The 13,588-nt window shown below is 51.9% G+C and overlaps 1 protein-coding gene across 2 annotated transcripts; it reads right to left on the bottom strand.

Moving 5' to 3' along the window:
- Window positions 1-894: 894 nt before the first annotated feature.
- CD40 (CD40 molecule) lies at window positions 895-11,828 on the bottom strand. 2 transcript variants are annotated; one of them, XM_045528568.1, is made up of 9 exons: window positions 11,723-11,828; window positions 8,633-8,711; window positions 8,175-8,300; window positions 7,763-7,909; window positions 7,323-7,416; window positions 3,986-4,047; window positions 2,530-2,619; window positions 2,412-2,440; window positions 895-1,834 (listed from the first exon to the last, which is right to left on the bottom strand). In XM_045528568.1, the coding sequence occupies exons 1-9, from the start codon at window positions 11,771-11,773 to the stop codon at window positions 1,694-1,696; spliced, it is 819 nt and encodes a 272-aa protein (XP_045384524.1). In that variant the 5' UTR covers window positions 11,774-11,828; the 3' UTR covers window positions 895-1,693. The 2 variants fall into 2 exon arrangements, with proteins under 2 accessions (XP_045384524.1, XP_045384523.1); XM_045528567.1 differs by having other exon boundaries at window positions 895-1,861; window positions 11,723-11,827.
- Between the last annotated feature and the right edge of the window lie 1,760 nt (window positions 11,829-13,588).

Here is a 13,588-nt window from a genome sequence, read left to right as displayed (position 1 = left end):
TCTAAACCAAAGGCCTCCACCTGGTGCATCCAAATGGTCCTTGAAGCTCCTCTGGGAAGTCTGCCAAGCCAGGTGCCCCTCTCTTGGCTCCCAGCTGCCCCCACAGCCTCCTTCGGGACAAGCCCTCTCCACCCCCACCCTCTAGCCAGCAGGACACATTGGGGGAATCCAAAGCAGCTTCTTTCCTGGGAAAGGTTGAGACCCCTGGGGTAAATCTCAGCACGCGTCTTTGAGTCTTTGTGCCGGGGCTTTGCCTGGCACCTTGCATTGCTCTTCCTTCTCCCCCGTGTCCTCCAACCTCCCTCCCCTCCCCTCCCCTCTGCTCCCACTCCATCTGCTGCTCCTCCTGGCTAGGCTCCCCCTCAGTTGGCACAGCAGGAAAAGAGAACAGGATGGTTTATTTTTATCCTGAGATACTGCTGGGGGGAAGGGGGTACCATCTGACCGAGAAGCAGCGGCTCCTGTAGTAGTGGAGAGGTCAGAAGGCGGTGGGAGACCCAGGATCTCCCTGGGAAGGAGCTACAGATGTCGGTTCCAGACAGCAGGCAGATCTGGGAGAAGCTCAGGATCAAGAGTGGGGATCTCTGAGCATGGCACCACTGGGTACCACTGTGCGACCACAGGCAGGTCACTTCCCCTCTCTGGGCCTCAGCTTCTCCTTCTGTGAAAAGGGGAGGGATACGGGCCCTGCTTGCCCTAGAAGGCTGTTTTGGGGGACTTGAATCAAATGGAGAGAACACTCTGCAAACTTGATGCCAAATGTTAGCACACGTGGAAACCACCCTGGAGGAGCATCATCCTGGGGACACTCTTATTTGTCCTTAGAAAGTGCCCTAATTCTGTGAGCCTGACAGCAAGTTAAACAGCTCGTGTCACCCAGCATGTCCACTCTCGTTTTTCTTTTTACATGTTTGATGATTTTTTAATTACATAAGCATTATGTGAATTCACTCTCCTTTTGGAAAAAAAAATGAAGCATTATGGGAAACCCAAATCTCCCTTTAACCAACCCTCTCCCAGACCCTTCTTCCCCAGCCCAGATGTCACCACCCTGAGTTGTGGGCTTTCTGCGTGTCCTTCCAGAACCTTTGTTATATATAGGATGTATATTATATTTATACATATATCCATAGATAACATATCATACATCAAAGCGTAGTACTTTACCAAAATGTCCCATACCCATCATTCTGCAACATGCTCTTTTTTTTTTCACTTGACAGTGTTTTGGAGATCCTGCTGTATAAATATATTACAATTTGATGGAGCCAATCTCCTGCTGGTGGACCGTTAAGTGGCTTCCAGTCGTACACTATCACAAACAACGCTGCAAAGGACACTCCATGTATATGTCTCCCTGGGCACAGGGAAGCCACCAAGACACATCTCTGGACACCGATCTGCTGGGTTGGAGGGTGTGGTGGCTATTTCTGTATCACCCCTGTCACCACCACCTAAGTTTTGCCTCCATCTTTAAAACCAAGTTGGAGACTGGCTGGGCTCCAGGGCTGGGATGAGAGGTTCTCCAAGGTGAACTGTTCCTGTGTCCAGTGCTAGGGCTTCTGTCCCGGCCGCAGGGGTGCAGGCAGAAGGGGGCCGGGCCCGGTCAGTGCTGGCCCCTCACTCTCACACCGCGGTAGCCCCAGGCTCTCTGGCAGGTGCCCACGCTGCCACGCTCCTGGGCACACACAGCTCACTGTCTCTCCTGCACTGAGATTCGGCTTTCTTTGCCATCCTCCTGGGTGACTGGCTGGCACCCGTGCAGGGTTTCTTGCACTGGAGCAGCAGGGTTGGGGCCAGCATGATCGTCTATATAAAATGTCTCCTGAGGATCCTGCAACACAGCCTCGGGGTGAAGGGCCTGGGGAGCCAAGGTGTGAGGTTACCCCGACAGCAGGGGCAGCTGCGCCTCCGAGGAGTCCCTGGCTGGAAAGCGGAAACCCGCCCAAGCCCTTTCCCCGTCCCCACACGCTGGATCAGCGTAGATTCCTTGGGTGCCTCCTGCCCCCTGCTGGCCACACCAAGGGTGACAAGGAGTTTTCAGAGCAGGAGCCAGGGGGTTCCGGGAGCTGCTCCTCTTGCTATCACCCGGCTGACCCAGCACCAGCACCCAAAGACATGGCTCCCCTCGTGCTCAGTGCCAGGAGGTACAAAGAACAGCCAGGGTTAGACTTTGCCAGTGGTGCCAGGGCAGGTCGGTGGGGAGGTGACAAAGCCTGGCACTGAGGGAGTGGACAGAAAGAGCCAAGGCCAGAGCAGGGGAGTGTGGGAGTGAGAGTAGCCAGTCCTGCTGCCACCCCAGTGGCCACAGGGACAGACCCAGAATCTGTTTTCCTGCCCCATAGGCAGCAATGTGTCAATCTTTCTTCCCAGTTTGCCAAAGCTCTGTCCCAGTTCCCGGGGTGACCTACCTTAACCTTTGGCTTCTTGACCACCTTTCCTAGAGAAAGAAAGGATGGAAAATTGGGGAGGCCAGACCAGGAAGCAGGTCCCCCCGCCTCCTTAGCCCCTCCCCACCTGGGGACTCACTGATGTAGACAGTCACCAAGAGGACGATGGCACAGAGGATCCCCAGCGTGATGGGGATCAACACCCAGGCTCTTGGCCGTTCCCAGTGACCTGGAGAAATCGAGACTTCAGCATGACACCCCCCCAGCCTGCCCCATGCCCAACGCTGCCATGCCTCGCCAGACTGTAAAATCCAATGTGCAAGCTCATCGACATCGGGGTAGCCCTTGGGGAAATGTGGCTGGCAGATGTCTCTGCATTTTTTTTAATGTTTTGAAATATTTGCCAACATTTTAAAATTGGGAGATTCCATATTTAAAAATCTGGATATCTTCTTTCTCTTACAAATTGGGAAGCTTGAGCCCCAGTGGGCAGCCTCCCCACCTGGTCATCGCACTGAGTGGCAGTAGCTGTCTCTGCCTGAACGCCACATTCCCCACCGCTCCCTACTCACCTCTGCACTGCTGCTTTTCTTACAGAAGAGCAGAGGGAAAAAGCAAAGTGTCTTGTACCTAAGTCTCTATTCTAAGTGAGTAAATGAAAAACAGACCAAGAGGCAGGCAGGAACAGGGTGAGGCAAGGGATCCAATTGCTTCAGGACAAAATTTAAGGGGACATCAAAAAACTCCATAATCAAGATAAATGCTATTTTAATGCCATATTTTGCAAATCAGCAGGAAGACACCAACTCAGCAAACTACAGCCCGTAGGCCAGCCGCCTGCTTTTTAAATAAAGTTTTATTGGAACCAGGGCCAGGATGAGGGTGAGGCAAGTGAGACAGGGTTGTGCAAATGCTAGGTTGGATTCTGTTCTTTATTTAAAATTTTACTATTTTGCTCATCATAGATTTTTTGCATTAATTTTGATTTTTAAAAATATGGCATCCAAATGTTATTTATCTTGATCACTACATTTTTATGGCACCCCCATACATATTGTGCCTGGGGCAAGTGTCTAGCTCATCTCACTGTAGTCCCGGCCCTGCCAAGAGGAAAGTAAATTTTAAGGAAAAGCAAAGAGAATGTATTTCTCTTACCCCTGACCTTTTTCACTCATTAGCATGACCTCCCTAGTCCTTGCAGTTATCTGAGTTTGTGATCTGTGCTGCAGGCCAACCTTCTCATTCTAAAATCTGAACTGAAGAGGGGACAACATCACCTGCACTAGTACCTGAAGTGCAGGGTGGCAGAATAGCATTTATGGAGTGCCTCCAAAGTGCAAGAACCCATGCCAGACACTTACACCAACCTATTAAGGGAGGTGCTATGATCCCATTTTACAGATAAAGAAACTGAGGCTCAGAGAGGGAAAGTAACTTGCCCAGGATCCCAAGATAAATGGCAGAGCTAGGATGCCTCCCCTTCTCATTTCACCTCCCCTCCCCCTTTTCCCACCCAGTGTTTCTATGTGCCTCAGTCTCCCCCTTGAGTTCCCACCTCCCTAGACTGCTGCCAGGGCCCATTGTCCAGGACTCACCACAAACAGTATCAGCCTTGTCAGTTCCTGTCTGTAGCTCTATCAGGTTTTGGGTCTCACACCTACACACAGACACATGTGTGCACACACACACAGAAAGAGATATTAAGTTTCCCCAAGCATAAGATTTCCAACCCCGGAGGGAGACAGTGTACAATCAGCAAGGCCAGGTTCACTGGGCACGCATTATGTACAATGTCCTATGCTGGTTACTATAGGAATGACACAGACTCTGTTCTTATGGAACTCATAAGTGCAGAGAAAAGATTATTGCACATCTTGAAGAAGTATTAATAATAAATAGGAGAGTCTATGAGTGCCAAGCTTTGTGATACAGGCTAAGGTGAAACGGGAAGTGTCCACTGGAGATGGGGACCGTAATGGCTGGGATGGTGAGATGATGAGTTCGGCTTAAGACAGGGTTTCTCAACCTTGGCACCAGAGACGTTCGGGCTGGATCATTCCTTGTTGTGGATGTTTAGCGGCACCCCTGGCCTCTACCCACCAGATGCCAGTAGCACCCCCCTCCCCAGCTACAACAACCAAAATGTGTCAGATGTTGCCAAATGTTCCGCAGGGAGAAAAACTGGCCCAGATTAAGAACCTCTGGTTTAAGGGTCTTCCAGAAAGACTGCCCTGTGGAAGTAAGATCTGAGTGAGCCCCGAGGGGTGGTGAATTTGGAGCAACAGTGCATTCTAGCTAAGCAGGACAACACGATGTGAGGGACACCGGGCCTGGTGTTGGGGAACTACAGAAGACTGAGTCTTTAGCACCATGTTGCTGATAACCAAGCATGAAGGCCTTGACTGGATGCAGCTGGCAGGTCTCATCCGCAACCAACCCGATGACTTAACCAGTTAGAGCATTCAGCCCGCCAGAGAGCCCAGAGGAGAAACAACAGCCAGGAGGCCGAGCAGGAGGCCAGACATGAGATGCTGAAGACCTGGTCCAGGAGGAGTGGGGAGGAATGGACAGAGAAGGATGTTGCTCAGGAAAAACCATCTAAGGTGGGGGAAAGAAAGACAAGCTTTGGAGAAAGCACACTTTAGTTTTACGTAAGAGAAGCGTTCAAGAGTTTACCACACACTTTGATGTGTCTTTCCCAAGCCTTGTGAGATGAAGGTCACTCCCATTTTCCAGATGAGAACACCGAGGCTCAGAGAGGTGAGAGTCACACACTTACTGAGCTTCAGTCAGATTATAAGCCAGTGTCCTGATTATACTCTACCACCTGTGCCTCCATTTATCAGTCAACATCTATCAGTAAAAGTGTATTAGGCAGGTAAGTGCAGTGACTCATGCCTGTAATCCCAGCACTTTGGGAGGCCAAGGCAAGGCAGGAGGATTGCTTGAGGCTAAGAGTTCCAGACCAGCCTGGGCAACACAGCAAGACTCTATCTTTACAAAAATGTTTTTAAATTAGCCAGGTGTGCTGGTATGTGCATTTAGTCCTAGCTACTTGAGAGGCTGAGGTGGGAGGATCGCTTAGCCCAGGAGTTCAAGGTTGCAATGAGCTATGATCAGGCTGCTGCACTCCAGCCTGGGTGACAGAACAAGACCCTGTATCTTTGGAAAAAAAAAAAAAAATGGCCAGGCATGGTGGCACACACCTATAATCCTAGCATTCTGGGAGGCTGAGATGGGAGGATTGCTTGAGCTCAGGAGTTCGAGACTGGTCTGAGCAACGAGACCCCTGTCTCTACTAAAATTAGAAAAATTAGCCAGGCTTCATGGCACACACCTATAGTCCCAGCTACTCGGGAGGCTGAGGCAGGAGGATCACTTGAGCCCAGGAGTCTGTGGTTGCAGTGAGCTATGATGATGCCACTGCACTCTACCTGGGGTGACACAGTGAACCTCTGTCTCAAAAAAAAAAAAAAGAATTGATTGAGTACCTGCAATGCATCAGGCACTGTCTTAGGCAAAGGGGATGTATCAATGGAAGTGGGGAAAAAAGGCCAAGTCTCTACATTTAAAGAGTTTGCAATCTACCAGGGAAAGGCAGACAGTTAACAAATAAAGTGTATATGGTATGCCAGTATTTATGTAAAAAGTAAAAGGAATGAGAATATGTGTGTTTGCGGGCATGTATTTATTTTTTTATTTGCATGTGTGTATTATAGAATCTCTGGAAGGATACGAAAGGAACAGTGGCTCCCTCCAGGGTGGAAAACTGGGAGCTGAGGGGCAGGGCTGAAAGGGAGACATCACTGTGGGCCCTTTCATGTTTCTGTCCCATGTGCCTGTGATTCCCAGTTTTAAAAATCAAATGCAAAAAGTTAATGGGGCATATGTTTAAGGTACTCAAGGCAGAAGGGTTTGATGCAGGAAAATGAACAGTGTGTCCAGGGGACTGCAGGTAGCAGGATGCACTGCTATGCGGGGAGGAGACCAGGAAATGCAGCTGAAGGTCAAATGCCATGCTAAGGAGTCTGGGTTTTTTCATCCTGAAGGCAACAGAGAGCCATGAAGCATTTCAAACAGGGAGTGCTGTGATCCGAAAGGAAATGTAGAACACTCACTTTGGCAAGGGGATGGAGAACCAGCTGAAGGGGAGAGGCTAGAGGTAGGGAGGCCGGTGAAGATGTGAAGGCATCACCCAGACCACAGTGACGAGGTCCAGACAAAAGTGATGACAGTGTAGACAGTGAGGAGACGGACCCCCAAACTTAGAAGGCCAGATGGACAGGACCTGGTGACTGGTTTGGATTAGAGGGGAGGAAGGGAGGCCCAGGGGTGAGTACCTAAAGCCACAGTGGTGCCTTTCATGCAGGCTGAAGGGAGTAGGTGGGTGTGCCCCCCTGGGATGCACAGAGGTTGAGGTGCCGGCGAGCCACCAGGTGGAAGGGAACACTCAGCAATTGGATATGGCAGTCTGGGACCCAAGAGGCAGATCTAGACAGGAGACACTGATTGGGAGCCATGGGAGAGAGATGGGAGTAGAAGCCATGGGTGTGGGTGAGACGCCACAGGAGAGGCTGGCAAAGGCATTAGACAGGAGAGTCTGAACAAAGCCCTAGAAAACCAGGTAAGGAACAGGAAAGAGGAGAAAGACCAAGGAGGAGCAGAAGGAGAATGAAGAGGTGTGTCCCGACACCCCCAAGATGAGACAGCCTCATGAAGATTGAGAGCTCAGCAGTATCTATGACCACTAAGAGACAGCAGGCAAGAAAAATGCTGAAATGTGCCCATCTGGCCACTCTGTAGATGTTTCACAAGTGTACACGTGTGTGTGGACTTGGGGGAGCAGAGACTGCCCCATGGAGTGGCTGGACAGAGTGGAGGCAGGTCCATGCCACTGCTGGGGCAGGAAGTACAAGGGATGAGTCCTTATACCTTGTCCAGCGGTGACACTCTTCGAAAGCAGATGACACATTGGAGAAGAAGCCGACTGCACAGGGTTCGCAGACAGTGTCAGAAATGCCTGTACCTGGAACAGGTGGGGAGGGGAATGTTGACCATCACAGTGGACACTTGTCTGGCTCTCAAGGGAGCCAGTGGACAAGCAGGACAGGAAGAGCTCCTGCCCTGAGCACTCCTTCCCAGACGACTGCAGCCCTCAGATTTCTTCCGACGGCCCCCAAAGGCAGATACCCACGGCGGGCAGGGGCATGGACAAGGTCCCCTTTCCTGCTCACTGTAGCAGGGATGCCGATGTAGGCTGGAGTCTCACTTCCTCTGCCCCTGGGGCTAAGTGCCCCCTGCCCAGCCCCTCACCTTTGACCCTCGGCCTGTCTGTCTTGTGTCTAGAGCTGATTCCTGGACAGGCCACTTACCGATCCGCTTGACGCCAAAGCCAGGGGAGCACGAGCTGTGGGGGGCGCAACTGTCGCAGGCCTCGCTGGTGCAGTGTAGGCCTTCTTGACAGGCGCAGGTGGTGTCTGTTTCCGAGGTGCCCTGCCTCTGCACCCGGAGCCCTAGGTCTGAGCAGACAGGCCAGAAGGATGGGAACTCCATGCTGGGCCACACTCAGAGCCCCGCTCCCCACCCTCCTTGCTTTTTCCCTTAGGCCCTCTTCCAAGTAGAGATGGCAGTCAAGTTATTAACACCTAACGGCCAGTACAACCCAGACTCCAACCAATCAGAACAGACCCTGGCTACCCAAAATCAGAATGGCTGCACTGTCAGCAACATCGGCTGGAATATGAGCCTGGCTCCCAAGTGTCCCCTTCCCAGCAGCCCACGCACTGTGGTCGCAGTGTTTGTGCTGGTAGCAGTATTTCTCTCTGTTCCAGGTGTCTAGGAATTCGCCGTCACCGCAAGGCCGGCATTTTGTGTCGATGCCATCTGTGCACTCATCCACCAGTTTCTCTCCTGGAAAACATCAGGAAGTGAGGCAGCTCTGGCTAATTCAATGAGCCAGACACGAATCACAAAATGATCAGGCCAGGCTTTAGAGTGGGGGATTCAAAGATGAAAGTCTTGGACCTTTCACAGTATGGTGGGAAAGACGGAAGAGACAGGAACTCTAATCTAGGGTAGACAGAGGTTTACCTGGGTAGAGAGGGAACCCAGAACATTCTGACAACAAGGCAGGGATGCGAAACGAGTCATTTGAGACTCCAGTTTACAGGTAATACATGGGTCTGCATCTGCTAGCAAACCAAGAGGGGTCCCACTGCAGGGCTAGAGGGCTGGCATCTCACCTGGTCGGCACAAAGAACAGCACTGACTGTTTAGTAGGTATTTTTGTCCTCTGCATTCAGTGTGTAGTTCTGGGTGGACCTAAAAACAGAATTGTGCAATTTGAAGAGAGCTTGAAATCTCTGATGTGGCCTCCTTGGCAGAAAAGTGACAGTCGGCAAGGACAGAGGCTGCAGCCGAAGTGGAAGTCCAAAGCAGAAAACAGAGCCTGCATCTGACTTGGTGTTTGTTTTTAACTAAACTGCCAGCTGAGCTGATTACAAACACGCCCAGAGAATCATTCTGGCATTTTACAAAGCAATGGTGCTGGAACTCACAACATTCTCTCAACTGAACAGATCTGCCTTTTGGTTGGACTCCCAACTCTTCCTCTTCCCAAATTCCCAGCAGGACATGAGGACTCCAGCGCCTCCCCTGGCATCCTGAGGCTGGCTGGCTTCAGCTGCTCCCAGTCCTGCATGGGGCTATATTTAGCACTCGGCCTCTTCCTCCCATTCTTCTGCTCCTCTTCCTTCCCCACTCCAAGCCCATTTTCTCCCTCCAGCTCCTCATCATCTGCTCATCCAGCCCCTCCCTCACACATTGCTAGGATTGTGAAGCTGGAAGGGTCAACACCCACTCTTTCATTTTCCAGATGGCGAGACTGACCACTAGAGAGGCGGGGTCGCTTGCCCAGAGTCTCATGGTGACAATTTCTGAATGAGAACTCAGGTCCTTCTCTCCATCAACTTGTGTTTCACCTACACCACTTTTACTACATCTGGGTACCACCCATGCTGTCAATTACTACTTGTTAATTTAAATACATTTATTTTCAATATAAACCTTATTTCATTGCCATGAGAGAAGAACAGTGTAAGCTCTCAGAAATAAAAGGTAACCTTAAAAATAAATTCAAAGCAAACAAAGCAATGTTATTAAACCCCAGCTGGTTGCTTTGCTTGCTGAGGGCCGTCCACCCCAGACCGGCTCTTGATTTTTGTTTTAAAAGGAGGATTAGCAAGACTTTGAGAGGCATTAACTAGAGTCTACCTCCAGAGACTTCCTCCTTGAAAAAAATGGGAAGGATTTTTAAAAGAACTGTATAGTGAGTCTGCATTTAGTTCTCTATGCATGTGCTCCCTAAAATCATCCCACACTTTGAGAACAGCCCTGGAAAAGAGCACAGTTTTGAGAGTCAGACAGCTTTAGGCTCTAGTCTTGACTTTGTAACACTAGTTATGTTGCTTCTCTTAGCTTCAGTTTCCTCAACTCTAAAATGCGAGTACTAACATCTGTCCTGCAGGTTAGGCTGTGAAAATGGAAAAGAATATAAATATCTGTATATGGCCTAGCACAGTGTCTGGAACATAGGAGATGCTCATTAAATGGCAGTTCTACTCATCATACATATGTAGCTGCTTGGATGCCCAGCACCCTGGCTCACTGGCTGGCTGTCCAGGATCCTACCCAACTGGTAGCTGTCACTCAACCTGAGTATCTGAACAAATTATTTACAGAACTGTGTCTTAACCTAAATGAGGAAGGAAGTAGAAAAGGCTACTGCCCCCACCAGCACATCACAAGGCACCACCCTGTGAACATGGACATTCCCATTATGCTCCCAGATCATTGAAAGTCCCTGATACTGTCTTCAAACACGTGATAAGTGCAGCTCCTCCTCTTAAAGTCCGTCAGTCTCCCTCCCCAAAGCTCTGGTTCTGCCACAAAGAGCTCAGGACTAGGGCTCAGAGACTCTCATCCTCTGAGAGGCAGGCTCAGGAATCTGGCAGATGTAGATTCATATCCAGGTCCCACCGTTACCTAGCTATGAGAACCTTGGGAAGACAATGCCTCTTTTTGAGCCTCAGTTTGCACATCTGTATAATGGGGGAGTGGGGAGAAATCAGACCAAGAATGCATGTAGTGTCTTGCTCAAAGTCTGACACATGGGTAGCCCTCAATAAGTAGCCCCTGCTACTGTTGTTGTCACAGCCCAGCCTCTACTGGCAGCCAAAATGGGGAGTTATGAAGGCAGACCCTATTCTTGAGAAGACCACACTTCATTCTACCTCCTCTGGCTCTTCCTCCATCCTCCCACAAGGGCTGTCTTTCCCTCTCTCTAGCTCCACTTTCTCCCTGCCTACTTTCTCCCTAAAAGCCACTGCTTAGAGTGAAAATGAAAGCTCTGGGACCAAAGCAGCTTCCCCACTCCCTCTCTTCCCTAGCTGCCAACCCCCACGCCACGGCTCATTCCTGCCCAGACCTCATGCCAGAATCTACAGCCCCTGAAAGTAGGGGGAGGCCAGAGGGGCTGGATCGAGAGGGCCAGGTACTTGGGGGATTCCCAGCCTCCAGAATGAGGAACTACAAAAATACATTTCAACAAAAATTGAGTCAAGTGTGCGCTTCTGAAAATCCCGGAGATACGCTTGGTTGAGTCTCAGCCCTCTCGTGCCTGGAGAAACCCCTGCTGGTCTCCCATCCCTTTCTTGAACTCTTCTTCTCTCCCCGGGCCCCCATGTCATCTTAAATTCAGGGCACAAAGACACAGCCTTGGGAATTCCTCTAATGGGAAGGGGTTGTTAAAAGCTCCTTGCCTTCTCAAAACAGTACCTGGGACTCTGCTGCCACCCCTTGTTCCCACAAGATGCCCTGGAAGAAGGTAGCCCCAGCTGGCAAGAAGATGATAATCACTCACAGAGGCTGGCATTTGTCCACAACGGGAAAGGGACAGGAAACGGGCCAGACCCACCCCTTCCCTTGGCCCGCCTCACTCCCCGCTTCTCCCCAAACCCCTACCCGTCTCTGTGTGGGCAGCCTCTGAGGCTCTCTTAACCCAAACCCATCCACACCGCCTAGGCACGTGTGTGCCAGCCGTGCCTTACCTAAGCAGCCTCTATGGGCTACCTAGGACCCCAACCAGGGAGAAGGGAGAGGCAGCCCACCTCATTTAGCCAGGAACCAGGGTACTTTGCCCAGCCTCCATCCACCCTTCTGTTCCCCCAAAACCAGCTAGGAAGGTCTCCTCCCCGAAGTCTTGCTTCTCTTTCCTTCTCATTCCTTCTCATTCCCCACTCTCAACCTGTCGGGTCGGGGCAGTAACAACTCACGGCGGTCAGCAAGCAGCCCCAGAGGACACACTGCAGACGCAGACGAACCATGGCGAGGTGAGACCCAGGCGGTAGGGGACTGGGCGCCCGGGCGGGGCCGCTAGTAACTCCCCTGTCCCAGCCCTGGCCGCGCCCAAGAAAGGGGCGGGGTCGTGGTGGACCAATCGCAGTCCGCCTGCGGGGGGGCGGAGCCCCTTACAAGTCACAGCGCAGGGATTTCCCCAGGACATTCCCAGGACTCTAATTCCCTCCGGGAGTTTAGGGACGCGCTTTGCTCAATAGGGGAGGAGGCGGGGTCCCAGAAGGAGCCCTTCCTCCTTGCCCCCAGGACTCACAAAGGCCAAGCTGAGGCGGGCCAGGAGCCAGCCTGCTTCCAGGGGGGCGGAGGGAGGAGAAAGAGGTCCCCATGGGTGCTGGGGGGGGGCGCCATAGGGACCCCCCTACGGTTCTCTCCCGCTCCGCCCTACCCCCGCCTGCTCCGGGAATCCTGGCAGAACCGAAAGCGTTTCCACCGTGGACAGAATGGTCTCAGGAAGTCCCCCCACCACCACCACCCCAGAAAACGGGAAGGTCACGTTGGGTGCGGGGAGGCATTTCTAGGAAAAGGGGTTTCCAACTCAGAGTTTCACTCTCTTTCAAAGGAAATTCCCTCGTGTGGGCGCGGCGTCCCAGCTTCTCCATCCATCCATCCATGCACCCATGCGTCCCCACCGCGTCCCAGCTCCCACCCAGCGCTGGAGACAGGAGTTTATTGAGTGGACCAGCCTTTTGTGGAATCACAGGACCCCTTGAGAATGTGAGGAGCCTCGGGGCCCCGTCATCCTGCAGAGACACACATACCCTGTGCCTATATTTCCCCAGTTCCTGGCCCTCTCGAGCCATTTTTTGTTTGTTTGTTTGTTTGTCGTTCTTAATGAACGTATTTAAAATACCAAAGAATAAAATAAGTTTCAATGAAATAATCCTCCCAAATTGACCGGCATGATTAGAACATTAGTAAGCCCTGAGGGCTAAATTGACAGCTGTTAACGCTCATGATTTAGTTTTAACTGTCCCCCCCCCCCACTGGCACCACTACCCCACCGGGCTGGTTGGTGAGAGTTTAGGGGGGTCCAGTACGCCAGTCTGTTACCAGCTTTTGACAACGGTGCGCTGTGTTTCTGCGTGAAGTGGAATTTGTGAAGAGTTGCACAGCTCCACAGTATTTTTCAATTCTGTTTAACAGCCCATCACGTCAAAGAAGACCAAGAGAATGCTTGGCGGTTCCTACTGCCTTTGACCTTTGACTTTCTGCTGAGCCCACTGGTACTGGAAGGGGCCCGTGTGACCTTGTCTGGCTTTGGGGGCCTTGCTAGCCTCGGCCAGTTTTGCCTCTGTGTCCTTGGCCTCGCTTCCTTTCTTGGGGGCCTTTTGCTTGGCTGTACATGGTTTGGGAGGCGCCTTCCTCACCTCCCCAGGTGTCTTGGCTGGCTTTTCCACCTCACCCAAGCTGGAAGGGCCCTTTTTGCCTCACTTGGTTTCTTGGGGCCCTTCTCCTTGGCCTCCCCAGCTCTCCTAGGGGCCACTGAGGCAGCCGTCCTCCTGGGCTGGATTTTCCTCTTGCGCTCGGGAACTAATCTGAAGCTGCCGGTGGCCCCCTTGGCCTTGGAGTTAAGAGGCCTGGTGAAGAAGCCACCACGCATGCTGGTGACCACGGCCTGCTTCAGCAGGCACTTGAAGGGGATGACGTTCACTGTCGGGTACTTATGAAGAATGTAGAACCCGATGGCCGACAGCGACATGCCTGGGGGTTGCTCCCCCCGCCCCGCAGCGCCTCCAGCACCAGGTGCAGGATCCGGGACTTGCGGCGGCTCAGCGGGAAGTTTC

This window comes from Lemur catta, chromosome 17, assembly GCF_020740605.2.
Source record: "Lemur catta isolate mLemCat1 chromosome 17, mLemCat1.pri, whole genome shotgun sequence".
Lineage (NCBI taxonomy): Eukaryota > Metazoa > Chordata > Mammalia > Primates > Lemuridae > Lemur > Lemur catta.
Note: the sequence above shows the minus strand (reverse complement) of the source record. Positions and strands in the feature narration are given on the sequence as shown.

What these genes read in the sequence shown, in the direction of transcription:
- CD40 (XM_045528567.1), bottom strand. Translation starts at nt 11,773, where the DNA reads ATGGTTCGTCTGCGTCTGCAGTGTGTCCTCTGGGGCTGCTTGCTGACC. An exon ending in GGGGCTGCTTGCTGACCGCC is followed by an intron (nt 8,712 to 11,722) that starts GTGAGTTGTTAC and finishes TTCTGTTTTTAG; the next exon opens with GTCCACCCAGAACTACACAC. An exon ending in GAGTGTCACCGCTGGACAAG is followed by an intron (nt 4,048 to 7,322) that starts GTATAAGGACTC and finishes GTCTGTGTGTAG; the next exon opens with GTGTGAGACCCAAAACCTGA.